Below are 26,386 nucleotides of genomic sequence, written 5' to 3'. Positions count from 1 at the left end.
ATAATCCAACCCTCCCAGAGTTTAAGGGACTGTGACCCAGCCCTCTGTCTAAAAAGTGAGGACCCCTGGTCTAAGGGACTGAGAAGCACCGTCACATTAATGGCTTTGCTGGGGATGGAGGCAGAAGGGAAGAAGGGGTTCAGAGGCCACAAGGGATGGAAGAGGCCAGAAGGCAGAGCCTGGGCTCATACTAACCAAGCCACCCTCTTGTGCTTCTCTGCATCCCTTCCAAACTAGAAATGCAAATAATGGTGTGTGAGATTTATTTGGCAAAAATGAAAGTCAGGAAAGTCCTTTCCTTCAGTACTGCTCCAATTTTAAGGCAGATTTAAAGATTTCTGTTCAGCCTTACAGATGGTTTAAACTAGAGTGCCTATCACATCTATGCACCATGGCCCTTGGCTGGGGAATATGGAAGGTGCAGGTCCAAACAGCTGCAGGGGATGCTATCTGGAGTTTTCATGTGGCCTGTTTTCCTGCATTTCTATATTTCCTGCAGGTTAAAGTAGCAAACGGCGCTCCATGCAGTCATGCCAGCCACATGACCTTGGAGGTGTCTATGGACAACGCTGGCTCTTCGGCTTAGAAATGGAGATGAGCACCACACCCCCGAGTCAGACATGACTGGATTTAATGTCAGGGGACTACCTTTACCTAAAGTAGCAAAGCATGGTAATCTTCAAGGAGAAGCCATATACTCTTTTCTGTTAACCTCTTTCAGCCACATACAAAGCCAGTGCTTTGTTGTTTTAAACACATACAAATCACAAGAAGGTGCCACAAGAAGGGAACAATTGTGCAGGACCCCTCTTAGCACACTTGGGAGCCCTAGCCAAGAGCAGAGAGGTGGCAAGCACTAACTGGACTGCAATTGGATTGCAATTCAGAAGTTAATCTGGTTTAATTCACGGTGCAAATTCAGGGCTACTTCAAGCATTCACGAACATTCACGCTCATGGGCCACAGAACGGAAGGCGCTCGCATGGTCTGCACCAGGGTCCTTCCTCTGCCACAGATCCAGTTTCCAAATGCCCCCCAACCCTGGGCAAGGTGCTCAGTCCTCATGGATGTTGAAGAGCTTGGCAACTTCATTGAGGTCAGTGTGCTCTTCCCCATCCTTGATGATCTGCAAGAGAAAGTAAAGGACTTCAGCTTCAAAGCAGCAGCCACTGCTCAGCGGCAGACAACATAACTACCCAAAGGGAAAACAACACCTAGTCCAAGCAAAACACTGACCTTTCGAGCGATTGGCATCCGGTTGAAGATGTTCCACAGCACAATGCCCACCACCACTTTGTCCCTGAGGTAGAAAATGACGCCTTTCCCATAGTCCTCCCCTTGCTGGGGCGCTTGCAAGCTGGACGGCGAGGCAGCCGAGACTTTGATCTCCGATGCTTCCATTTCAGTTTCACTCTCTGAGCGGATTCCAGTTCCTAGATACCGAGAGAGAAAAGAGTTGGGGAACTTCCCACACACTAAGAAGAACTTTCTCTCACAGTCTGAATGATGACTCTCACAGTCAGTCCTACATAAGTTGGGCTTCTGCAAGGTTAAGTATGAAACAAAGGTTCCTCCTCCCTACCCTGAAACACAATCCTCTAGCACTGCAGATGGGAACTTTTAGGCCTGCCTCCAGTTCAAGCAAGTGTTGGGGAAGCTCAAAAATGCCCCCAGCAATGGCACCCAGCCTCCCAAGCACAGTACAGTGGAGGAGCAACCTTACCTGACTCTTCTGTGGCAGATTTTGGGGTGTCCCTTGCTGTGGCTTTAGCAAACACCCCCACAGTGGGCAAGCCGCTGTCCACAAGGCCAATTGCTTCATACCCAACATCTGGGCCCAAATCACTCCTAAAGACAAAATATGTAATTGCAGGGGTTAATTTTGCAAGGCCTAAGCCAGTGATTCTCAATCTGGGGTCCCCAGATGTTTTTGGCCTACAACTGCCAGAAATCCCAGACAGTTTACCAGCTATTAGGATTTCTGGGAGTTGAAGGCTAAAAACATCTGGAGACCCACAGGTTGAGAACCACTGGCCTAAGCCATTTGCTGTTACTATTGAAGTGCAGAAGAACAATGGAAAAGAGAAATGTCTTTAATACTCAAAATGTCTTCCTAGTTCAGCGTTTTTCAACCGGGACCCCGGGGGGGGGGGGTTATGAGGGGCTGTCAGAGGGGTCACTAAAACCCATCAGAGAACTCAGTATTTTCTGTTGGTCATGGGGGTTCTGTGTGGGAAGTTTGGCAGCAGCCAGGGGTTTCCTTCCCCTGTATTGAGGAGGATAGACTTCTTCACCTAAGAGTCTGGAGAACTAATCCTGCTGGTGCCCTACACTAACAGATGCACTCTTTCCAGGATCACATAGCTATGGCAAAAGGGGAGGTTACAAAACCATAAGTGGGCTTCTGGCTTCCGTTTTTTGCATGGGACCACCAAGACAAAACCTTACAGGTTCACTGCTCTGCCAAAGGCAAAAGGGAAGGCCATGATGGATTAAAGAGGGCTTCCGGGAAAGATTTCTGTGCAAAACAAGGCCCAAGGGAGGCTGTCCTTTGTTTTAAAGGAGAAGAGCTGCCCCTGGAAGATAACACAAGGAGCAAGTCTTTCCTTCCCAACCAAACGGAAACAAAAACCCAGCACTGGCGGGGTTACGTGACTCTAATCCCTGATGTAATGAGGTCAGGAAATAGTCTGAATTTATTTAAGGATGTTGTCCTGTCTTCCAACACGAAAACCATGAAAAGAGAAGGGATGGAGGCTCCCAACTGCACAAAATAGAAAGAGAAAGCACAGTACCAGAACATGGACTGGTGCCAGTAGGGTTTGGCTGCCCCCGTCATGTTTTCTCCCGCCAGCCTTCCGCTCACAACGGCGTGATCATGGTGCTCCACGCGCCGCCTGCCCAACTTGATGTCATAGAAGCAAGCGGCGTCTCCTGCCTGGACAAGGACAACGGCAAATGAGGGAGAATTGGGACAGGAAGGAATGACGTAATAATAACGTAACTATTTTGGCTTCCCCACACTCCCAGACTAGCTGCTGTTTGGGCATTCCCAATCTGAAGAAGGTGATGTGGGAGATACAGAATGAAAGAGAAGAGACCAGTCCCAGGCAGGAATTATTGAGAATCCCGCCCAACAAATATATCCCATTTGTGGTTTGTTTCTTCAGTTAGCTGAAATTATCAGCACCTTAGAGGTTGGAGAGAAGGGAACAATAGGGTCATAATGAGGACAAGGCGTATAACATACAATCGCCACTTTTTTTTCGAATGGGACCTCAACGGAAGCATGCTGGGCTCATAACCTTTGTTGGGCGAGTGGACGTGTTAACAAAAGACCCTCATAAATGCATAGTAGAGTAACTTATCAGCAATGTGACTCAGCACCAATAGCCCAAAGTGATGAAAAGAACAAAAACACACAGATCAATATTACCTCTTCCATAGGAAGCTTTTCTTTGTAGTAAAATAATATGGTTGCACTATTTACAAGAACTAGGTTTCCATAACCAAAAAAGAGAGAACCAAATACATAGTAGCTTTACACGCAGCAGCCTTCACACTGGAGCTTTTTTACACAAGTTTCTCTCACACAGAGGTTTACCTCACACTCCTCAGAACACTGGTTGCACTATTTACAAGAACTAGGTTTCCATAACCAAAAACAAAAAAAAGAACCAAATACATAATAGCTTTACATGCAGCTGCCTTCACATTGGAGCTTCCTCACACAAGGTTTCTCTCACACATAGGTTTACCTCACACTCCTCAGGACAACACTAGTTTTGGCCCAGTAACTCTTAACAGGCTTCGGTCTACTCACTCTCCGCAGGACTCTAGCTTTGGCCCACCGACTCCAACATGCTTCGGCCTACTAACTCTTTCAGTGCTTGACTCGCACTTTTGTAATCAAAAATACCCAGTTAATTTTCAATATTTCTGACAATTGTGCATTGCCAGATTGCATCCTTCAAGTAGTACACATCTGAAGGAATGTGCTGAATGTAGTTTCACTTTTTATCAGGGCCAATGCCTTGCTGCTAGCACCTGAAGCCAAAGCAAGGGAATTTTAACCCCATTTTGACTTACCACCCAGATATTGGAGCGAGCCTGCAGCTCCGCATTCACTCTGAAGCCCCCAAAATCCGAGTCCACTTCCAGACCGGCCGATTTCGCCAATTCCACGTTGGGCTCCAGGCCCACGGCGGCTACGATGTGATCCGTTTCTACCTGAGTGGCAGAAAAAGGGCAAACTCAACTGAAATTTGATACAGAGGACAGACAATGAAATAGAGGTATGTTTAAGAGGGAAAATACAGAGATTTATTTCCCAATTAGTCATATGTCGTCTGGCTCGCTCCATAAATTCTGGACTACCAATCCCATCAGCCATAGCCAGCATGGGCAATATGTTAGGAATGGAGGGAGCTTATTTCTCTAATTTATACCCCTCCTAACTTCCAAAACTTGGACTTAAAGCACAAATGGTACATATAAACTATAGCGTCATAACATAGCTAAACAACTGAAGCCAAATGAAGAGCATGTGGATTTTTAAAAGCACTAAACATCAACATCCAAGCAAGTTCGTCTGAGAAAACAGCAATTCACAAACAATTGAAGGATTTGGACAGAACCATGCTTTGTGGTACTCACTTTTCTTCCATCCTTCAGTTTAATGAGCAACCGGTTCCCAGCAACAGACACAGACTTCACAACTGCGTTGGGCATCACATTCACTCCCTCTAAAAGGAAATAAATGGCACTCAGAGGCTATTGAAACCACAGCCTCCCCACAAACAGGACCTATAGGTCCTGAAGAATGCGTTTCAGGCACACGGGGCTACAACTTGCAGCACCCATGACTCTCGAATGTAATGGCATCGGGCCTTTAAAGATACATCACTTAGACTAACACTTGTCTTTGAGTCCATACATGCAAAAATAATGGTTCCAGATCCTTTGAGAGAATTAATTTCCTATTCCATTGACCCTTGGAATTCATGCAATTCTGAAACATAATCTTTACTGGCCAAGAAATGTTCATTTGCTCCAATCTCTAAAAAACGTATTTTCTCTTGTTATTTGTTTTTTGACTAAGCACATTTTTGCCAAGATAAAGGGGAAGGGCGAGCGAAGAGGCATTTTACCTTGCCTGACTTTGTTGGTAGTCCAGTTACTCAAGTACTCTGGAAGAACTTTGCCCATGTTGCCGTTCTCTGGAAACATCTGGATCACCTCTAAACCCCTCGACTGTGCTGCAAAGGGAAGCAGAAAGCTTAGGTGCCGCACCAATTCACTCCTGAGCACAATGCAAAGTTTGAACGATGTATAGCCTGGTACCAAGCTACCCATGCCACCTTATTGCCCACTATAAACCAAAACTTAATCCTTGTTGTTTCCTGGCTTTTCATAGGAGGCTTTTCTTTGTAGTAAAATAATATGGTTGCACTATTTACAACAAGGTTTCATAACACAAATAAACAAACACCCAGTAGCTTTACACACAGCAGCCTTCACACTGAAGCTTTCTCACATGAGCCTTCTCTCACACAAAGATTTACCTCGCACTCCTCAAGATGACACCAGCTTTGGCCCACAGTCAGAATCATAGAATCAAAGAGTTGGAAGAGACCTCATGGGCCATCCAGTCCAACCCCCTGCCAAGAAGCAGGAATATTGCATTCAAATCACCCCTGACAGATGGCCATCCAGCCTCTGTTTAAAAGCTTCCAAAGAAGGAGCTTCCACCACCTACTTATTCTTTCAGTGCTTGACTCACACTTTGTAATCAAGTTTTTCATAACACAAATAAACACACAGTAGCTTTACACTGGAGCTTTCTTACACAAGGCTTCTCTCACACAGAGGTCTATCTCACACTCCTCAGGACGACACTAGCTGTGGCCCACTGACTCTAACAGTCTTTGGCCTACTAATTCTTTCAGTACTTGACTCACACCTTTGTAATCAAGGTTTCCATAACACAAATAAACAAGCACACAGTAGCTTTACACACAGCAGCCTCCACACTGAAGCCTTCTCACATGAGGCTTCTCTCACACAGAGGTTAATCTGACATTACTCAGGATGACACTAGCTTTGGCACACTGATTCTAACAGGCTTTGGCCTACTAACTCAGTGCTTGACTCACACTTTTGTAATCAAGGTATCCATAACACAAATAAACAAACACACAGTAGCTTTACACACAGCAGCCTCCACACTGAAGCCTTCTCACACGAAGCTTCTCTCACACAGAGGTTTACCTCATAATCCTCAGGATGACACTAGCTTTGGCACACTGACTCTAACAGGCTTCAGCCTACTAACTCTTTCAGTGCTTGACACACTTTTGTAGTCAAGGTTTCCATAACACAAATAAACAAACACACAGCAGCCTTCACATTGAAACCTTCTCACATGAGGCTTCCCTCACACAGAGATTTACCTCACACTCCTCAGGACAACACTAGCTTTGGCACACTGACTCTTTGGCCTACTAACTCTTTCAGTGTTCGACTCACACTTTTGGAATCAAAAACAAACTCTCCCACTCACCTTTCCGTCCCAGAGCACAGGCCAACTCGCTGCCCAGGAAGCCACCACCAATAATGGTGATCGATTGGACTTCTCTGGAAATTTTCTCAAGCGAACGGAAGTCTTCAATCTACAAGACAGGGCAGAGGAATTATTTTACTACATCCCAAAAGGTTTACAGCAGCTTGCAATGAATTCATGTTCTTCTTTCTTCACCCTGTCCCTGCTTGCAGGCTTACATGCACATGAGAGTTAATTTTTAATATTTCTGATGATACCATGGATGTTGGCTGCCCACCCCTTCAGGCCTACCTTCCGAAAGAGCGTGAGCTTTTCCTGCACCTCTTTGCCTGCCCTCTCAATCACTGGGAGACTCCTTGGGGAACCCCCTGAGGGTGGAGAAGAGAGAATTAGGTCATGGAGAGAAGGTGAGAGGTCTCTGGCATCTTGGCCATCCCTCAGGACAGTGGTTTGGGCTTATCTAAATGTGTCCCACTCCAGTAAAGAGGGCCATTGGTCCACAGGGCTGATAGACAGGATCGAAAGCATCAGGAGGACCCATGGCTGAGAGAACCACTGCCCAGCAGGCCAAGAAGGAAAAGCTGCAGGGCGTCCATCCTCACCAGTAGCAAGTAGGCACTTGTCGTAGGAGATCTGTGTGCCATTGTCCAGCGTTACTACGTTGCCCCTGACGTCCATGTGGACCACCTGCAAGTCAAGCACATGTTTGTGTCTCTTTTGGTCTGGCCCAAAGATGCCCACAGCTTTGAAACATTGGTAAAATTCACCCTCTTGCTTTCTGATATTTACCCCCCAACCCCGTCACCTCACAATATATCTGCAACATATGTTGTCGAAGTCTTTCAGGACCGGAATCCCTGGGTTGCTGTGAGTTTTTGGGGCTGTCTGGCCATGTTCCAGAAGCATTCTCTCCTGATGTTTCGCCCCCATATCTATGGCAGGCATCCCCAGAGGTTGTGAGGTTTGTTGGAAACTAGGCAAGTGATGTTTCTATATCTGTAGAATCTCCAAGGTGGGAGAGAGAACTCTTGTCTGCTTGAGGCAAGTGTGAATGTTGCAATTGGCCACCTTGATTAGCACTGATTAGCCTTGCAGCTTCAAAGCCCAGCTGTTTCCTGCTTGGGGAAATCCAATAATAATAATAATAATAATAATAATAATAATAATCCTTTATTTATACCCCTCTAACATCTCCTGAAGGACTCGGTGCGGCTTACAAGAGGCCGAGGCCAAATACATCAGCAAAACAACAACATAACAAATACAACAATAAATAAACTCATAAAACAAAGCAATAAACATTAAACGATAGCAATAAACATTAAACAATAACACCACGACGCAATCCTTTGTTGAGAGCTGTTAGTTGGCCACCCTGGACATTATTCCACAGATATATAAACCCCACTTGCCTAATTTCCAACAGACCTCACAGCCTCTGAGGATGTGTGCCATAGATGTGGGTGAAATGTCAAGAGAGAATGCTTCTGAAATATGGCCATACATCCTGGAAAGCTCACAGCAACCCAGTGATTCTGGCCATGAAAGCTGTCAACAACATATATTCAAACCACCGTGTTTTCGCTTTCCCATCTCTTACCTCTCAGCATCTCTTCCCTTGGTAAGGGTTGGACTACATGGCCCATATGGTCTCTTTCAATGCTATTATTCTATTATTTTATTCTCTGGGAGGAAAAATAAAAAAGATTGGGGTGCCCTGCCTCTGGTCCTGAGCAGCCCTCCAATAGAAACAGACCAAATTATGTCAACTAGGCATTTCCTAAGGAGGATTTGCATGACAAGCCTGCCATAGATGTGGCCGAAACGTGGGAGAGAATGCTTCTGGAACATGGCCAGACAGCCTGAAAAACTCACAGCAACCCATTTCTACAACAGTGACAATCGACATTGCACTAACCTTCCTTCCACTGAGGACAGCGACTCCACCGTTTTCTATATGAGGCAGGTCACGAGGCGATACGTAGAAAGATGGCGGCTGGAAATATATGCTGCAACGGACAGATAGATACAGGAAAGGCACAGAAAAGGAGATGATCCAGTGTAAGTCCCTGGAGGGAATCACTAAGGCCCACAACCCACATAGATTAATCTCTCCATGTGGTGGAAGGAGAGACCCACAACAGTGGGGAAGGATCCTTCCTGTCAGCCCTAGTATCCCACTCTGTCACCTTACGCAGACAAGAAGGAGGCAATGACAGGTGCTTTTCTAAATACACCTTGCTAAGAAAACTCTGATAAAGTCACCATAAGTGAGAATTGACTTGAAGTCGTACCAAACAAAACAATGCAAAATATCTCTGTGTGTCTTCAGGTCACTTATTGACTTTTTAATATCTGTGGTTCTATGAATTTCAGAGTTTTGTTATGCAAGGAATATACACTCAGTTCCTTCCTCTGAAATAGAGTCTACAACAGGGGTCCTCAAACTAAGGCCCGAGGGCCGGATGCAACCCTCCAAGGTCATTTTGCCCAGCCCTCACTTAGGGTCAACCTAAGTCTGAAACGACTTGAAAGCACACAACAACAACAACCCTATCTCATCAGCCCTAAGGCAAGGGTCCTCAAACTAAGGCCCAGGGACCAGATACGGCCCTCCAAGGTCATTTACTTGGCCCTTGCTCAGGGTCAACCTAAAACTGAAACAACTTGAAAGCACACAACAACAATCCTATCTCATCAGCCCTAAGGCAAGTGTCCTCAAACTAAGGCCCGAGGGCTAGATGCAACCCTCCAAGGTCATTTACCTGGCCCTCACTTAGGGTCAACCTAAGTCTGAAATGACTTGAAAGCACACAACAACAACAACAACCCTATCTCATCAGCCAAAAGCAGGCCCACACTTCCCATTGAAATACTAATAAGTTTATATTAGTTAAAATTATTCATTTTAATTATTGTATAGTTTTTTGCACTACAGATAACATATGTGCAGTGTGCATAGGAATTCATTCAGGTTTTTTTCAAACTATAATCTGGCCCTCTAACAGTTTGAGGGACGGTGACTTGGCCCTCTGTTGAAAAAGTTTGAGGACCCCTGGTCTACAACACCTGGGATTCACTGGCAATCTCCCATCTAGGAGCCCCCTGTCGTATGTTCCACAGTTGATGGTGGTTGGTAGTGGTAGACCTGGAAATTGGTGATGGAAGGGTTAATGAAAGTCTTGGTTCTAAAGGGCTGAGTAGTTTGTAAGTAACAGTTTACAGGTAAAAGCAATTAAGGGTGGAGGTGTGCAGGAGTGGGTTGCAGCTGGGTGTTACTGGATTTAAGGAACTAACTTTGAGACTGATTTTTGGGAGAAAAGTATCTGTTGTATTTTGGTGGTGGATGCTGCTAGTTTTCCCCCCAGGTCTGTTGGATTTTTCGGTATCCTGATCTGTCTCCTGTAATCCCGGAACCTCAAACCTTTGGACTGGCTTTTGACTACGGTATAGACTCTAGATCCCTGGACTCTGTTATTGAACTCTCGGCATTTGACCACTGGACTGGACCCTTTTGACTACGAAGTTATTTTTGCTATCAGTTTTTGTTTATTCTGTAGCTAAGTGCTATCTTTGTGTTTTATATTTTGGTCTATTAAAACAGACAGCAAGTAAGTGCTGTTTTAATTAAACTGTTTGATAAAACTGGGAGTTTTGATTCATCTCTAACTAAACAAGGTAGAGCCCTGGTAATGTGACACCCCTTGTGCTGGCAGGACTGAAGACCGACAGGTTGCAGGTTCAAATCCGGGGAGAGCATGGATGAGCTCCCTCTGTCAGCTCCAGCTCCCCATGCAGGGACAGGAGAGAAGCCTCCCACAAGGATGGTAAAACATCAAAACATCTGGGCATTGTCCCCTGGGCAACGTCCTTGCAGACGGCCAATTCTCTTACACCAGAAGCAACTTGCAGTTTCTCAAATCGCTCCTGACATGAAAAAATAATAATAAAAATCTAGGGTCGACCTTCAGCTTCCACAACCAGATATGATCGGGTGCCTTTAGGGTCCTGCTGCCTTCTTCAGCCACATTTGGAATCAACACAACCTCCCAGGAATTCTCACATTTTCTGGGACTAGAGGATTTGGCAACTGACCTCCTCTCTTTGCCATTCCATTGCTTGAACCGCAGTGTTTCCGTGACATCCGGGTCGTCTGAAAACCACAGCTCTTTGGAAAGCGGAGGCCGCATGTAAGGAAGTTCAGGATCTTCTGACACAATCAAGACCTGGAATGAGGGATGACGGAAATACAGCTTTCACGTCTTGAAGGCCAACACAAAATTGGCGGTCAATGGGATGTGGCTTCTGGGACTTACCCTGGCCGCGGGATCCCGTGCCCGGATGGATCTGGCAGCAGCAAAAGCGGCCGTGCCTCCACCGATTAAGAGGAAAGGGACATGGGATGGAAATTCTGGGAGAGGGGCTGCCTCTGCCGCTGGGGCTGCAAGCAAAATGGAGAGTCAAGGCACAAGCACAAACAGGGGACGGAGGAAGAGCTACACAACAGAAACACAAAAGCAGTGATTTGAATACTTTGGATGGAGCAATGATGGCGATTATAATTACTGGTGGACAAGATTCAGCTTCATTGCACTGTATTCAACATATATATAGTATATATTTAAACATACCATATATACTCGAGTATAATTCGACCCGAATATAAGCCAAGGTACCTAATTTTACCACAAAAAACTGAGAAGACGTATTGACTCGAGTATAAACCGAGGATACCCATAAAATACCCATAAAATTAGATTAATTGAGGCATCTGTAGGTTAAATGTTGGCCCGGCCTTTTAAATTTTTAATTGCCTTGAACAGGCAGGATTACTTTTAATATATGTGTGTTATGGCGACAATTTTTATGCTTATATTTTGTTTATTAATCTTATTGTTATGTTGTTTTTACTTAGTATGTTTCGTGATGTTACCTGGGAACTGCTCTGAGTCCCCTCGGGGAGATAGATCGGTATATAAATAAAGTTTTATTTATTATTATTATATTAAATGTGCTTGAATATTTACATAAAACTGTAATTTAAGATACGCCTCTCCAACTCGGATTAAACCATTATTCTAACCTTCTTCAATGTAAATGTGCTTACATATCCTTCCAATAATATTAAAGAGAGTAACATAATAAATGTAATAATACATACATAATACATAAGCTGCCCTCGGCTTATACTCGAGTCAAAGTTATTTATTATTTTACTCTGTTATTACTATTATTTTATATTACATTTATTCTATTACTCTATTATTGGCATTATTACATTTGCATTATTTTACTCTATTATTTTATTACATTTATTTTACTATATTTATTATTATTATTACTTTTATTATTTTACTTTATTATTATTGTTATTGCATTAATTATTTTACTCTATTATTGGCATTATTACATTTACATTACTTTACTCTATTATTATTTTATTACATTTATTTTACTCTATTTTTATTATTATTACATTTATTATTTTACTTTATTATTGTTGTTATTGCATTTATTATTTTACTCTATTATTGGCATTATTACATTTACATTATTTTACTCTATTATTATTTTATTACATTTATTTTACTCTATTTATTTTTATTATTATTACATTTAATATTTTACTTTATTGTTGTTACTACATCTATTATTTTACTTTCTCATTATTGGAAGGATACGTAAGCACATTGACACTGAAAAAGGTTAGAGTAATAGTTTAATCAAAGTTGGTCAGTCTTATTTTAAATTACAGTTTTATGTAAACATTGAAAAACATTTAACCTACTGTTTCCTCAATTAATGTAATTTTATTGGTATCTATATTTATTTTGTATTACCAGTAGCTGCTGCATTTCCCACCCTCGACTTATACTCGAGTCAATAAGTTTTCCCATTTTTTGGTGGTACAATTAAGTGCCTCGGTTTATATTCGGGTCAGTTTATACTCGAGTGTATGTATGTATGTATGTATGTATATATATATATATATATATATATATATATATATAAAACACTTATATTCCGCCCTTCTCACCCCGAAGGGGACTCAGAGCGGTGCACAACATATACGTGGCAAACATTCAATGCCTGGGTACAATACATAAACATTAAAAAACATTTAATATATGGTAGCTAAAATTAGCCTCCCCGCATAAGCGGTACCTAAATTTCCTACTTGACAGATGCAACTGTCTTTCGGGCTGCAAAGGTCAACAGCAAGCTACACAAATTGGTCAGAAGCTCACTCCGACTGGGGCTGGCTTTGAACCCATGACCTTTTGGTCAGTACTGATCTTAATGCAGCGGACTCCCAGCCAGCTACGCCACAGTCCCGGTGCTTCCTCTATTCTTGCAGGGCCCAAACCATTCTGGGGATTCAGCCCAACAAGAGCTGTCCAGTGAATCCCAAGGCTCATCACATTCTCCCCTTATTACCAACAGATTCATTTTTATCAGAGGTGTTTTCTGCTCTGACAGATGGACCGTTACCAACATGCCTTGCCGAACGACTAGAAGCTCAACCACTCTTATCGGAACAGATTCTTTGCGTCTTTAAGCCCTCCCTTACCTGCTGTGCTCTGTGAGGCAGAAGCTGGCTCTGGAAAGAAAGGAGAAGTAATTTGGAAAGGTGCCCAGGGCAGGTAAGAGGACACATTTTGCATCACGACTGCAACCTACTGATGTGGGGCCATCTGCAGTGGCTAATAAAGGCAGCCATGGCTTCACAGAGTTGGGAGAGACCCCAAAGCTTATCTAGTTCAACCCCTTGCCAGGGAAGAAACCAACCGAGAAGCATCCCTGACAGATGGCCATCTAATCTCATTTTAAGACAGTGGTTCTCAACTTTCCTAATGCCGCAACCCCTTAATACAGTCCCTCATGTTGTGGTGACCCCCAACCATAACATTATTTTCGTTGCTACTTGGTACTGTTATGAATCGTAGTGTAAATATCTGATATGCAGGATGTATTTTTATTTACTGGACCACATTTGGCACAAATACCCAATACGTCCAAATTTGAATACTGGTAGGGTTAGGGGAGGGGATTGGTTTTGTCATTTGGGAGTTGTACTTGTTGGGATTTATAGTTCACCTACAATCAATGATGGAATGGAACCAAACTCCATCAATGATGGAATGGAACCAAACTTGGAACACAGAACTCCCATAACTGACAGTAAATACTGGAAGGGTTTGGTGGGCATTGACCTTGAGTTTGGGAGTTGTAGTTCACCTACATCCAGAGCACTAAGGACTCAAAAAATGATGGATCTGGACCAAACTTGGTACAGATACTCAATATGACCAAATGTGAACAGTGGTGGAGTTTGGGGGAAATAGACCTTGACATTTGGGAGTTGTAGTTGCTGAGATTTATAGTTCACCTACAATCAAAGAGTATTCTGAACTCCACCTATGATGGAATTGAACCAAACTTGGCACACACAACTCCCACGACCGACAGAAAATACTGGAAGGGTTTGGTGGGCATTGACTTTTGGAGCTGTAGTTCACCTACATCCAGAGCACTATGGACTCAAAAAATGATGGATCTGGACCAAACTTGGCACAGATACTCAATGTGCCCAAATGTGAACAGTGGTGGAGTTTGGGGGAAATAGACCTTGACATTTGGGAGTTGCAGTTGCAGGGATTTATAGTACACCTACAATCAAAGAGCCTTCTGAACCCCACCAACAATAGAATTGGCCAAACTTCCCATACAGAAACTCCCTGACCATCTGATGGTCTTTGGTGACCCCTCCAACAAGTAGAAGCTGGCAACTTTCCTCATCTTTGTTCACCAGATTGCAAAGTGGCCAAGGACTTACCTGCTGAAGGCTCTGCATCCTGGGAGGGGCGCTGGCCCAGGTTTGCAATGCGCTCATTGTACCTCTCCTTGTCTTCCTTCAGGGTTTTGTAGACCTACAATGCCCAAACAGGTAAGATAAAGCTGGTGAGGGATTCTGCTAAGCCACAGGCTTCTCTCCACCTGCCTGCTCAGAAAAGAGGGTTCATTTCAAGGGAATAAAGCGGAATCTGCCCACTAAGCAAGAAGGGTGTGCATGGCAGGGGTGCGAGGATAAGCTACAAGGGGGCACACAAAGTTCACATTAACAGATGCCAAGGGACTGGGACTGGCAACTATCCAGTTTGGGGGCCAAGATATTAGGGATTTCTGGGTTGCTGAGAGTTTTTGGGGCTGTATGGCATATTCCAGAAGCATTCTCTCCTGATTTTCCCCCACAACTATGGCAGGCACCCTCAGAGGTGAGGTCTGTTCAAAACTAGGCAAGTGGGGTTTATATATCTGTGGAATTATGTCCAAGGTGGGAGAAAGAACTCTTGTCTGTTGGGCAGGTGTGAATGTTGCCAGTGGCCATCTTGATTAGCATTGAATGGCCATGCAACTTCAAAGCCTGGCTGGTTGCTGTTTGGAGGAATCCTTTATTAGGAGCTGTTAGCTAGCCCTGATTGATTCTTGTCTGGAATTCCCCTGCTTTTTGAGTGTTGCTCTTTATTTACTATCCTGATTTTGCAGCTTCAAAGCTTGGCTGCTTCCTGCCTGAGGGAATCCGACATAAAAACTCCAATTGTGCTTCAAAAAAGAAGCACAATTAAAGCCCTGGCAGACGACGTAAAAAGAATCTGCGAAGCCCACCTCCTCCAAGGTGAACTGAACCACCTAAACTGGGCTCTACAAGCCAATGGAGACTCCACCACAGACATGAGAAGAGCTGCAAGGCCTAAAACAAGCCAAAGGAGTAAAGACTAAGATCCATCCAGAGGAAAAAAGTGCTTACCATACATCAAGGGAACCACTGACCGCATTGGGAAGTTGATGAAGAAACACAACAATCTACAAACCCACTAAGAAAATCCAACAAATGCTCCGTTCAGCAAAGGACAAGAGGGATCCTCTCACTTCTGCAGGAGTCTACTGTATACCATGCAGCTGTGAACAAGTCTACAGAGGGACCACCAAACGCAGCGCCCAAACACGCATCAAGGACCATGAAAGGCACTGCAGACTAATTCAACCAGAGAAGTCAGCCATAGCAGAGCAACTGATGAACCAATCTGGACACATAATATTATTTGAGAACACAGGAATGCTGGACCACTCTCACAACCACCATGTCAAACTACACAGAGAAGCCATTGAAATCCACAAGCATGTGGATAATATCCACAGAAAAGAGGAAACCATGAAAATGCACAAAATCTAGCGACCAGTATTTTAAAAAACCCTAAAATCAGAACAGTAAATAAAGAACGCTCTGAAAACTGGGGAATTCCAGACAAGAAACAATCAGGGCCAGGTAATCATCGCCCAACAAAGGATTCCCCAATGTCGGAAACAGCCAGGCTTTGAAGCTACAAAGCTATTCAATACCAGTGTACCTGTCCGAATGTATCACCTTCTACGTCCCACCTCAGAGCTTAAGATCCTCTGGGGAGGCCCTACTCTCGGCCCCGCCGTTATCTCAAACACGTTTGGCAGGGACAAGGGACAGGGCCTTCTCGGTGGTAGCCCCCCCGCCTGTGGCATACACTTCCCGGGAAAATTAGATCATCGTCATCCCTCCTCACTTTCAGAAAGAAGGTAAAATCGTGGTTGTGGGACCAGACAATCAGGTTAAAGGACAATGGATAATATTTGACTATGGCTTGGAAGAGGATTTGGATAAGTGAAGCAGAGCTATCATTAGTATATGGCTAGATAAATAGCCACCAGACTGGCAATAGCTAAATGGATCGTAAGTATACTGTTTAATTTTTATTTTAATGTTCATAGTTTTAATTGTTATTTTTGCTATTGTATTTTATGACGGCATTGAATTGTTGCCAATTGTAAGCTGCCCTGAGTCCCCCTAGGGCAGTGGTTCTCAACCTGTGGGTCCCCAGGTGTTTTTGGCCTACAACTCCAAGAAATCCCAGCCAGTTTACCAGCTGTTAGGATTTCTGGGAGCTGAAGGCCAAAAACATCTGGGGACCCCAGTTTGAGAACCACTGCCCTAGGGGTTGAGAAGGGCAGGGTAAAAATGTTCGAAATAAATAAATACTAATCAAGGTTATCAATTGCAGCATTCACACTTGTGTCCAACAGACAAGAGTCCTTTCTCCCACCCTAGACATTCCACAGATACATAAACCCCACTTGACTAGTTTCCAACAGACCTCACCACCTCTGAGGATGCCTGCCATAGATGTGGGCGAAACGTCAGGAGAGAATGCTTCTGGAACATGGTCATACAGCCCAGAAAATTCACAGCAACCTGGTGATTCTGGCCATGAAAGCCTTCAACAACATATTAGGGATTGCTTTCCTTGGGGAAAGTGTGTGCGTCCTTGCGGCCTGCATGCTGACCCCACAGGGGTCTAGTTAGACAGTCTTCTCCCATATGCTCCCAAAGCCGCTGCTAACTGGGGAGGGGTTTATTTCTTAGCAAAAGGGATTATTCATAATGCTTCTGTAGGCTCATCCACCCACCCACTCAACACATACACAAATCCATGTCAGCTCTCAAAGAAGAATTTGAAAGTGGAAAAACAGAATAGTTCAGTTTCATGCAAAAATGAAGACTCAAATAGCAAGAAGAAAATATAGAAATGAATGAAGAAAGCAAAGAGGAAGAGATGGATAAAGAACAAACCTAACTATGTTGAAATGCAGATTGCGAAAGGAAGAGTGTGAATGTCTACACATCCAAGGATATATGCATGGGCTCTCCTATATTTAGAATGGCTTTTCTTCCTATTTAGTACTCTTCACTGTCCTGTTTTCACAACTATACATAAGAGAAATACAATGGCATGGGTATTCAGTGGCATATCTTGACATTTCAGGATTTTGCCAAATGGAAAACATTCTATTTTTCCATATTTTGACCTAACAGTAGCCTTCTGAATAAAGGTTTGACATCAAAATAATCACATGCCAGGGCTGCTGTGAGTTTTCCAGGCTGTCTGGTCATGTTCCAGAAGCATTCTCTCCTGACATTTCACCCACATCTTTTTCCAGTTTGGGATCCATTATTATTATTATTATTATTATTATTATTATTATTATTATGTAAGTGGGGTTTATATATCTGTGGAACCTCACCTGCTGGATTATATATATGCTGGATTTCGTATCACAAAATCACAAGTCGATTATTGTTGTTGTTATTATTATTATTAAAGTGGGGTTTATATATCTGTGGAACCTCACCTGCCTAGATTCTGGCTTGTGATCTCATATTATTATTATTGTTGTTGTTGTTGTTGTTTTTGTTGTTGTTGACACAAAAGAACAGTATGTCACAGCAAACGAGATCTATATGCTGGATTTCGTATCTCAAAATCACAAGTCGATTATTATTATTATTATTATTATTATTATTATATAAGTGGGTTTTATATATCTGTGGAACCTCGCCTGCCTAGTTTCTGGCTTGTGATCATTTACTATTATTATTATTATTATTATTATTATTATTGACACAAAAGCACAGTATGTCACAGCAAACGAGATCTATACACTGGATTTTGTATCACAAAATCACAAGTCGATGATGATGATGATGATGATGATGATTATTATTATTATTATTATTATATAAGTGGCGTTTATATATCCGTAGAACATCACCTGCCTAGTTTCTGGCTTGTGATCTATTATTATTATTATTATTATTATTATTATTATTATTATTATTATATAAGTGCAATTTATATATCTGTGGAACCTCACCTGCCTAGTTTCCAACAGACCCCTCAACCTCTGAGGTTGCCTGCCATAGATGTGGCCAAAATATCAGGAGAGAATGATTCTGGAACATAGCCATACAGCCAGGAAAACTCACAGCAACCCAGTGATTCTGGCCATGAAAGCCTTCGACAACACATGAATCACATGCCAGCCTTTGGGGTGCCTATATCTTTTCACTGTTTTGAATGCCAAAAAAGCTACCCATTTGGAGAAAATATTTTTTTTAATTCACTTCCAAGGAGGGATAATTTTATATACTGAATGAGTCAGGAGGCATTTCACTGACTCAGGACGCCCCAAAAGGCTAAACCCGCCCAAGCATGTACCTCCCACCCCAGCCCCACTCCCAAATGCAACAGGAAGCGTCTTACATAACCGCCTGCCCCAACGACTGTTCCTCCCACTATTAAGAAGTACACTAGGTTGCTGCCGCTGTCCTTGCCGGGAGCCCCTGAAGACATGAGCCACCGAGAAGGGGATCGGAGATGCAGGCACTGCAAAACTACAGGAGGGAACAGGCAAGGAAGGAAAGAGGAGCAAAGAGAGAAAGAGAAAAACAAAGCAAACACTCTGAGTATTTAATAAGGACACTGGATTAGATACATCGTGGACCAAGCAAGAGTTTCCTGCTGTTTCAGTAACCAGGATGGATAGAAAGTGTGACTGAAATTAAAATACATTCATTTGTAGCATCAACAGCGGCCTCTTTTCATCCTGATTCACTGAGGATTTAGTTTTCTCCACGGGGAGAGAAGAAGGCACTTGCCTCCCTCCTGTGCAATGAAGGCATGGTAGTGCCGTACAACAACAACAACAACATTATTTGTTACACAACCAGATTGGTACACAGCAAACAAGATCACCACGCCGGCTTTTGTATTTGGTCACACGTTAGATACTTCCTAAGTATCTAGGACTGTGTGATGTATTGGCGAATAATGCGTGCAGATCCAAGTAGAATGGCCTTTTACAGCAGACAGATGGTGATTTTGTCAGTGCCGATTGTTTTTAAGTGCAGGCCAAGGTCATTAGGCACTGCGCCCAGTGTGCCGATCACTACTGGGGCCACCTTTACTGGTTTGTGCCAAACTCTTTGCCATATTGTTGTCGTTGTTGTTAGATACATAACAAGATGAGTCCACAGCAAACAAGATCACTATGCTGGCTTTTGTATTTGATCACACGTCGGACAGTTCCCAAGTGTCTAGGACTGTGTGATGTATCGGCGAATAATGCATGCAGATCTGAGCAGGGTGGCCTTTTGCAGCTGACAGATGGTGGTTTTGTTAGCACCGAGTGTTTTTAAGTGCAGGCCAATGTCATTGGGCACTGCGCCCAGCGTGCCGATCACAACTGGGACCGCCTTGACTAGCTTTTGCCAGTCTTTGCAGTTCGATCTTTATTAAGGATAATTTATAATTATTATTGATTAATAATTTTAATATTAATTATCAAAGATTAAATATTATTAATTAAGAAAGATTTAATCATTATTAACATTATTTTATATTATCCGCGACATTGAATTAACCCAGATTTGAATTTGGTTTTAATTGGTGTGTTAATCTATTGTTTTAATGAATTGTTTTAATGTTTAAAGTATTTTTTGACTGTTTATTTGGTGATAGCATCGTACAGTGTGTGAGGCCGCCCTGAGTCCCGCTTCGGGGGGAGAAGGGCGGGGTAGAAGTGTATGAAATAAATAAAATAAATAAATATTACTATTATTTAATAATTATTCATTATTATTTAATAACAAACATTAGATTATTATTCAATAATGATGTTTTAAATAATGAATGTAGTATAGATTATTTAATTATTTAATCTATACTGCCATTGATTTTAATTGTGTTATTGTGTGTTGTCAATTTTATTGCTTTGTTTTTTGAGTTATTTTGCTGTTTGTTGTTGCTGTTGTTTTTACTATTGTATTTGGGCTCGGCCTCTTGTAAGCCGCACCGAGTCCTTCGGGAGATGGTAGCGGGGTACAAATAAAGGTTTATTATTATTATTTATTAATCAATAAAGATTTGTTGTTGTTGTTGTTTACTTTAGGTGAGAGCTTGGCCATGCTGGTTTGGGGATTCTGGAAGCTATAGTCCAAAATGTCATAATCTCCAATCAAAACACAGCACCCTACTGTTCCATCAGAATTTTTTTTTAATATAGAGGGGGAAAGGCCATCTTTTATGGTAGGTAAAGTGGTATCAAACTGCATTAATTCTACACCAGCGTCCTTCTAGTGAGTGTCCCTCCAATGCCAGCGTGGAGAGAAACTGATGCAGAGCAGAAGGACAGCACTGCTTCTTGACAGAGTTAAGATCCCTGTGAGATTTTTTGCAGAGAAGTGAGAAAAACAAAGAGATATGAAAAAAGTAAACACTAAGAAAAGAGCCGCCACCAGGAAGCAGGAGTTGCGCCGTTCTCGTACTGGCCACCCGGCCTTTCTACTTACATAGGTCCCTGCTCCTAAAGTGGTGAATCCCACAAGAAGAGCAAAGACAACGTTTTCGCTCTTCCCCCCTGGAGCACCATAAGAAGCCATGTGCCGGCTCAGCTGGCCTTCTATGGGAACTTTCCATCGCTGACACAAGAGGCCTGGAAACACAATTGGTGAGAGGGAGAATCACCCGCAAAACCCTTAAACAAACCACTGTGTTACGTTTGTTTGAAATCCGTGGTAGTACAGTTGAATCTTGCAGCAGATTTCTGCAAACCTACCAAGGACATTTATTTATTTATGACATTTATATGCCACCTTTCTCAACCAGAGTGGCTTACAAGATATATAAATACATCCAATATATTATATTATTAGCATAGTACAATATCAGTATTAAATATTACTATATTGTACTATATCATTATATTGTAATGTTATTAGTAATATTACATCTATATAAATAAAAATGTAATGTTCGTTTGTGGGATTAACATAATTATTATTATTATTATTATTTATTAACTTTATTTGTACCCCGCTAACATCTCCCGAAGGACTCGATGCGGCTTACAAAGGCCAAGGCCTCAATAAAACAACAATATAACACATACACATAAACCATAAAGCAAATCAAACATTAAAACAATAACAGGAAACATTAAAAACAGTACACATAGCACAATAAAACTGAGGCCGGGCCAAGTGTAATGGGTACAGATTAAAAAGTGCTGAGTATGTTAAGTGAAATATAAGGATATTTGGGTTACTCATAACTCAAAAACCACTGGACAAATTGACACGAAATTTGGACACAACACACCCAACAGTCCAACGAGTGTCCATCACCCATAAACACACACACACACACACACACACACACACAAAACCCCAGTGGAACAGACTTAAAAAACCCCAAAAATACACCATATATACATACACTCATATACATTTGCACACATTCATTCACACACACGTATATATATGCACAAACACACACAAATATACACAAATATACTGAGGACTTTAAGATCATCTGGGGAGGCCCTGCTCTTGGTCCTGCCTTCGTCACAAGCACATTTGGTGGGGACGAGAGACAGGGCCTTCTCAGTGGTGGCTCCTCAGCTATGGAATGCCCTTCCTAGGGAAATCAGATCTGCTCCCTCCCTCTTGATGTTTTGGAGGCAAGTTAAAACGTGGCTATTTGAGCAAGTGTTTACAAAAACAGAGTAGCTAATATAGAAAATCGAATGACCTGACAATGGAATTGGACAATGCTTGAGAATAATGAGACGCTGATGATGTTGCTTTTATTGCTTTTGTGATGTCTTATACTGTTTCATGATTTTATCTATTATGTTTTATGTATTGTGTGTGTGTATTTATACTGATTTGTTGGAAACCGCCTTGAGTCGCCAATTGGCTGAGAAAGGCGGTATACAATACAGTAAATAAATAAATAAAATAAATATGCACACATACATACACATACATATATACATGCACAGAAATATACATATCCACATACATACATATATACACACAAATATGTATATAGACAAGCACAAGCACACACAAATATATACACAAATATACATACACATATACACAATATGCATGCACACATATAAACACAGAAATATATACACACATATACACACACATATATACACCCACATATATATATGCAAACACACATATATACACAGATATATACACACACACACAAAACACATATACACAGACTGGGCCACAGCAACGCGTGGCAGGGGACAGCTAGTGTAATATAAATATGTAATTATAATATCATATTATTATTATTATAAGTTTTATATTGTATTAAATTACAATATAAATATTATATGTATATACAATATATTGTATTACATTAGGCAGGGAAGAAAATGTGGAATGAAACAAGCCCTACCAAAGGAAATAAGATCCTAATACTTCCACCTGGAAGGCTTTAGACATGATGGCTCTTCTGTCATTTGCTTTAGCATTTGCTAAGTTCGTTCCATATTCCTTACAGACTGCATTTTTGTATTTTTCCATCCAATTATGCTCTGCTCTCTTCTCCCTGTGGCTTAATCTGACATGAACGTTTTAGCACCGACTTGCGAACCACGGTTGCAATCAATGCCAGGTTTTAACGTAAGTTTCTAAATATTTCAAGAATACTTGCATATGGATGTGAATTGAGGGTTTAGGAGAAAAGCACAGATGAGTAACGCAAATGTCAGTCTTATGCGGTTCATAAGTAGAACTCATAAGTAGAACGAAAAACATTAGTTCTACTTATTAGGTTGAAAAAGCTTGTACTTTTCCACCTTGAGAAATGACAATTTTAAGTATGCACATAATAAAAAATAAAATAAAGTAAGTTATTTGATTTCACTCTAATTAGTAAGAACAGAATCCATAGTTTACTAAGTTTTTATTTATTTGGGAATATTTATGGCTTGTTTACACCCAAATATATACTAAAAGATAAAGATTTCCCCTTAACATTAAGTCTAGTCATGTCCGACTTAGGGGGTGGTGATGCTCATCTCAATTTCTAAGCCCAGAAGCCAGCGTTGTCAGCAGGCACCTCCAAGCTCATGTGGCCAGCATGAAGTTTGGCAAGTTGGCAGAAGCTGGGGCTTACAGTGGGAGATCACCCCACTCCCCGGATTCGAACCACCGACCTTTTTTCAGTCAGCAAGTTCAGCAGCTCAGCGGTTTAACCTGCTGCACCACCAGGGGCTCCAAATATAGACTATTTATATCTAAACACTTAAAAAACAGTGCAGATCAATAAAAAAACACACAATAAAATTTCACAAGAAACAACATATATATTATTAATGGAGTCCATGGAATACATATTGGTGTTTAGCAAACAGGAAAGATTTCCTTAAGTGACTATGCCCTATCTACACTGCCAAATAATGCAGTTTGGAACTGCATTATATGGTCAGTGTAGACTCATAGAATGCAGTGAAACTGAGTCTACACTGCTCATATAATGCAGTTCCAAACTGTGTCATTTGGCAGCGTAGATGGGGCCTATGTTTTCAACATACTATAAGGCAGTTCCTGCCAAAGTGGTTCCAAACTGGATTACTGTGTCAGTGTAGACAAAGTTGTTTAAGATTTTATGAACTGATTTGGAAGGGACCTACTAAACCTACTTCTGTCCTTCAGCATAGCCTTCCCCAATGTGTTGCCTTATTCTTGTCCCCTCATCTCCAGCCAGCATGGTCAGCTTAAGAACGCAAGCCTTACAGCACACTTCTATGCCTTGCTGTTCAGCACCAACTTCAGCAAGGCTTGTTCCAGGACAAGCATAAATGCTGCTGCAACCAAAAAAAACACACCAAAAAAACAGACCTAAAGGGCCTGGTTTAGGGGATGCTGGGAGCTGTAGTTCGGAAGAGAATGTGGATATGCTATTGGGTGTTTTGTTTACCTGGGAGGGGGGGAAGTCGTTTTGCGCATGGGCTGTAGTGCCTTTTTGCTTTTTTGGCTGTTTAAGTCCCTTCCACTATGTTTTTCAGTGTTTTTATGAGTGATGGTCACTCATTGCCCTGATAGGTGTATTGTGTCCAAATTTGGTGTAAATTTGCCCAGTGGTTTTTTAGTTATGCTAATCCCACAAATGAACATTACATTTTTATTTATATAGATGTGTATGTATATATGTTTATGTGTTTGCATCTATATATGTAGTTTTGCGCATGCATTATATGTATTTTTATTTTTGGGTGTTTTAAGTCCCTTCCACTGTGTTTTTCAGTGTTTTTATAAGTGATGGTCACTTGTTGGCCTGAGAGGTGTATTGTGTCCAAATTTGGTGTCAATTCGTCCAGTGGTTTTTGAGTTATATTAATCCCACAAATGAACATTACATTTTCATTTATATAGACTATCCATCCCCTGCCACGCGTTGCTGTGGCCCAGTCTGTGTATATGTGTTTTGTGTGTATATATATGTATGTGTGTGTATATATTTGTGTATATATGTGTGTTTGCTTATATATATGTGTGTATGTATGTGTGTGTGTGTGTATTTGTGTGTTTATATGTGTACATGCATATTATGTATATGTGTGTATATATTTGTGTATATATGTGTGTTTGCTTATATATATGTGTGTGTATTTGTGTGTTTATATGTGTACATGCATATTGTGTATATGAGTGTATATATTTGTGTATATATGTGTGCTTATATGTGTACATGCATATTATATATATATGTGTGTGTATATATTTGTGTATATATATATATGTGTGTTTGCTTATATATGGGTGCATATATGTGTATTTGTGTGTTTATATGTGTACATGCATATTGTGTATATATTTGTGTATATATGTGTGTGTATATATTTGTGTATTTGTGTGTTTAGATGTGTACATGCATATTATATGTGTGTATATATTTGTGTGTATATATTTGTGTATTTGTGTGCTTATATGTGTACATGCATATTGTGTATAAGTGTGTGCTTGTCTAGATGCATATTTGTGTATATGTATGTATGTGGATATGTGTATGTATATATTTGTGTATATGTGTTTGCGTATATATGTGGTTTTGTGCATGCGTTGTAATGTAATTTTTGTTTTTTAGCTTTTTAAGTCTCTTCCGCTTTGTTTTCCAGTGTTTTTATGAGTGATGGTCACTTGTTGGCCTGAGAGGTGTCTTGTGTCCAAATTTGGTGTCCATTCGTCCAGTGGTTTTTGAGTTGTGTGTGTCTTGATCACCTGGGAGCAAAGGGTGACACTGTCTCAGCCACACAAGTGGCCCATTTGGGGATTCTGGGTAAGGAAAACTCAATGAAAGATATTCCAGACGCAGTTATAGAGGTAATTCTGAGGGACTGCTGCTGCTGCTGTTGTCTTGTAGGCCGCAATCCAACTCCAGAGCCACTGAGCCCATTTCTCTGACAGGAAGGCTGAGGCCTCCTTCTGGAGCGGCCTTCCCACTCACCTCCTCCTCCTCCAGCCCGGCTCCGAGACTTTGGGCCCAGCCCCCTCAGCAGCCGGATGCCCACGCGGCACCGGAACATGATGGCGGCCACGCTCCGAGCCCCCGACCCGACAGAACGTCCTCCACGCCGGCTGCTCCCGGTCCCTGCCCTTCCAGGAGCCTTCTGCGCATGCCCGTCTCCAGCCCCCGCTCGCCTGCGCATGCCTATAGCCAGTGATTTCCTTCGAAAACTTCAACCCCCAGAATCCTCTACCCTTTGCGCCTATGAGGAGGCATTATGGGAGATGAAGTCCAAGTGTGGGAAACGCCTCCAATTCAAGGCATGTTGTGCGCAGGCGCGTCCAGGAATGCTCTGTCTTTGCCTCTCTCCCCAGCCCTCAAAACCTCAACTCCCAGAAGCCTCTGCCGTTTGGGCCAATGAGGAAGGATTCTGGGAAATGAAGTCCGACTGTGGGAAACACTCCTCCAAGGCAAGGCATGTTGTGCGCAGGCGCATCCAGGAATGCTCTGTCTTTACCTCTCGCCACAGCCCTCAAAACCTCAACTGGGGTGGTCTATGCCTTGGTCACCTCTAGATTGGATTACTGCAATGCGCTCTACGTGGGGCTGCCCTTGAAAACGGCTCAGAAATTCCAAT

General features: G+C 42.2%; 1 protein-coding gene across 2 annotated transcripts; it reads right to left on the bottom strand.

The window, feature by feature from the left end:
- Positions 1–876: 876 nt before the first annotated feature.
- AIFM1 (apoptosis inducing factor mitochondria associated 1) lies at positions 877–25,966 on the bottom strand. Of its 2 annotated transcripts, none has more exons than XM_060756339.2 (17): positions 25,750–25,966; positions 20,784–20,926; positions 14,400–14,493; positions 13,134–13,163; positions 10,879–11,003; positions 10,658–10,788; positions 8,481–8,571; positions 7,165–7,249; positions 6,854–6,930; positions 6,563–6,671; positions 5,151–5,258; positions 4,657–4,745; positions 4,090–4,230; positions 2,796–2,938; positions 1,724–1,848; positions 1,237–1,433; positions 877–1,126 (listed from the first exon to the last, which is right to left on the bottom strand). In XM_060756339.2, exons 1-17 carry the CDS (start codon positions 25,949–25,951, stop codon positions 1,055–1,057), a joined length of 1,962 nt encoding a protein of 653 aa, XP_060612322.2. In that variant the 5' UTR covers positions 25,952–25,966; the 3' UTR covers positions 877–1,054. The 2 variants fall into 2 exon arrangements, with proteins under 2 accessions (XP_060612322.2, XP_060612323.2); XM_060756340.2 differs by lacking the exon at positions 20,784–20,926 and adding an exon at positions 18,697–18,827.
- Between the last annotated feature and the right edge of the window lie 420 nt (positions 25,967–26,386).

Source organism: Anolis sagrei, chromosome 10 (genome assembly GCF_037176765.1).
Source record: "Anolis sagrei isolate rAnoSag1 chromosome 10, rAnoSag1.mat, whole genome shotgun sequence".
Classification (NCBI taxonomy): domain Eukaryota; kingdom Metazoa; phylum Chordata; class Lepidosauria; order Squamata; family Dactyloidae; genus Anolis; species Anolis sagrei.
Note: the sequence above shows the minus strand (reverse complement) of the source record. Positions and strands in the feature narration are given on the sequence as shown.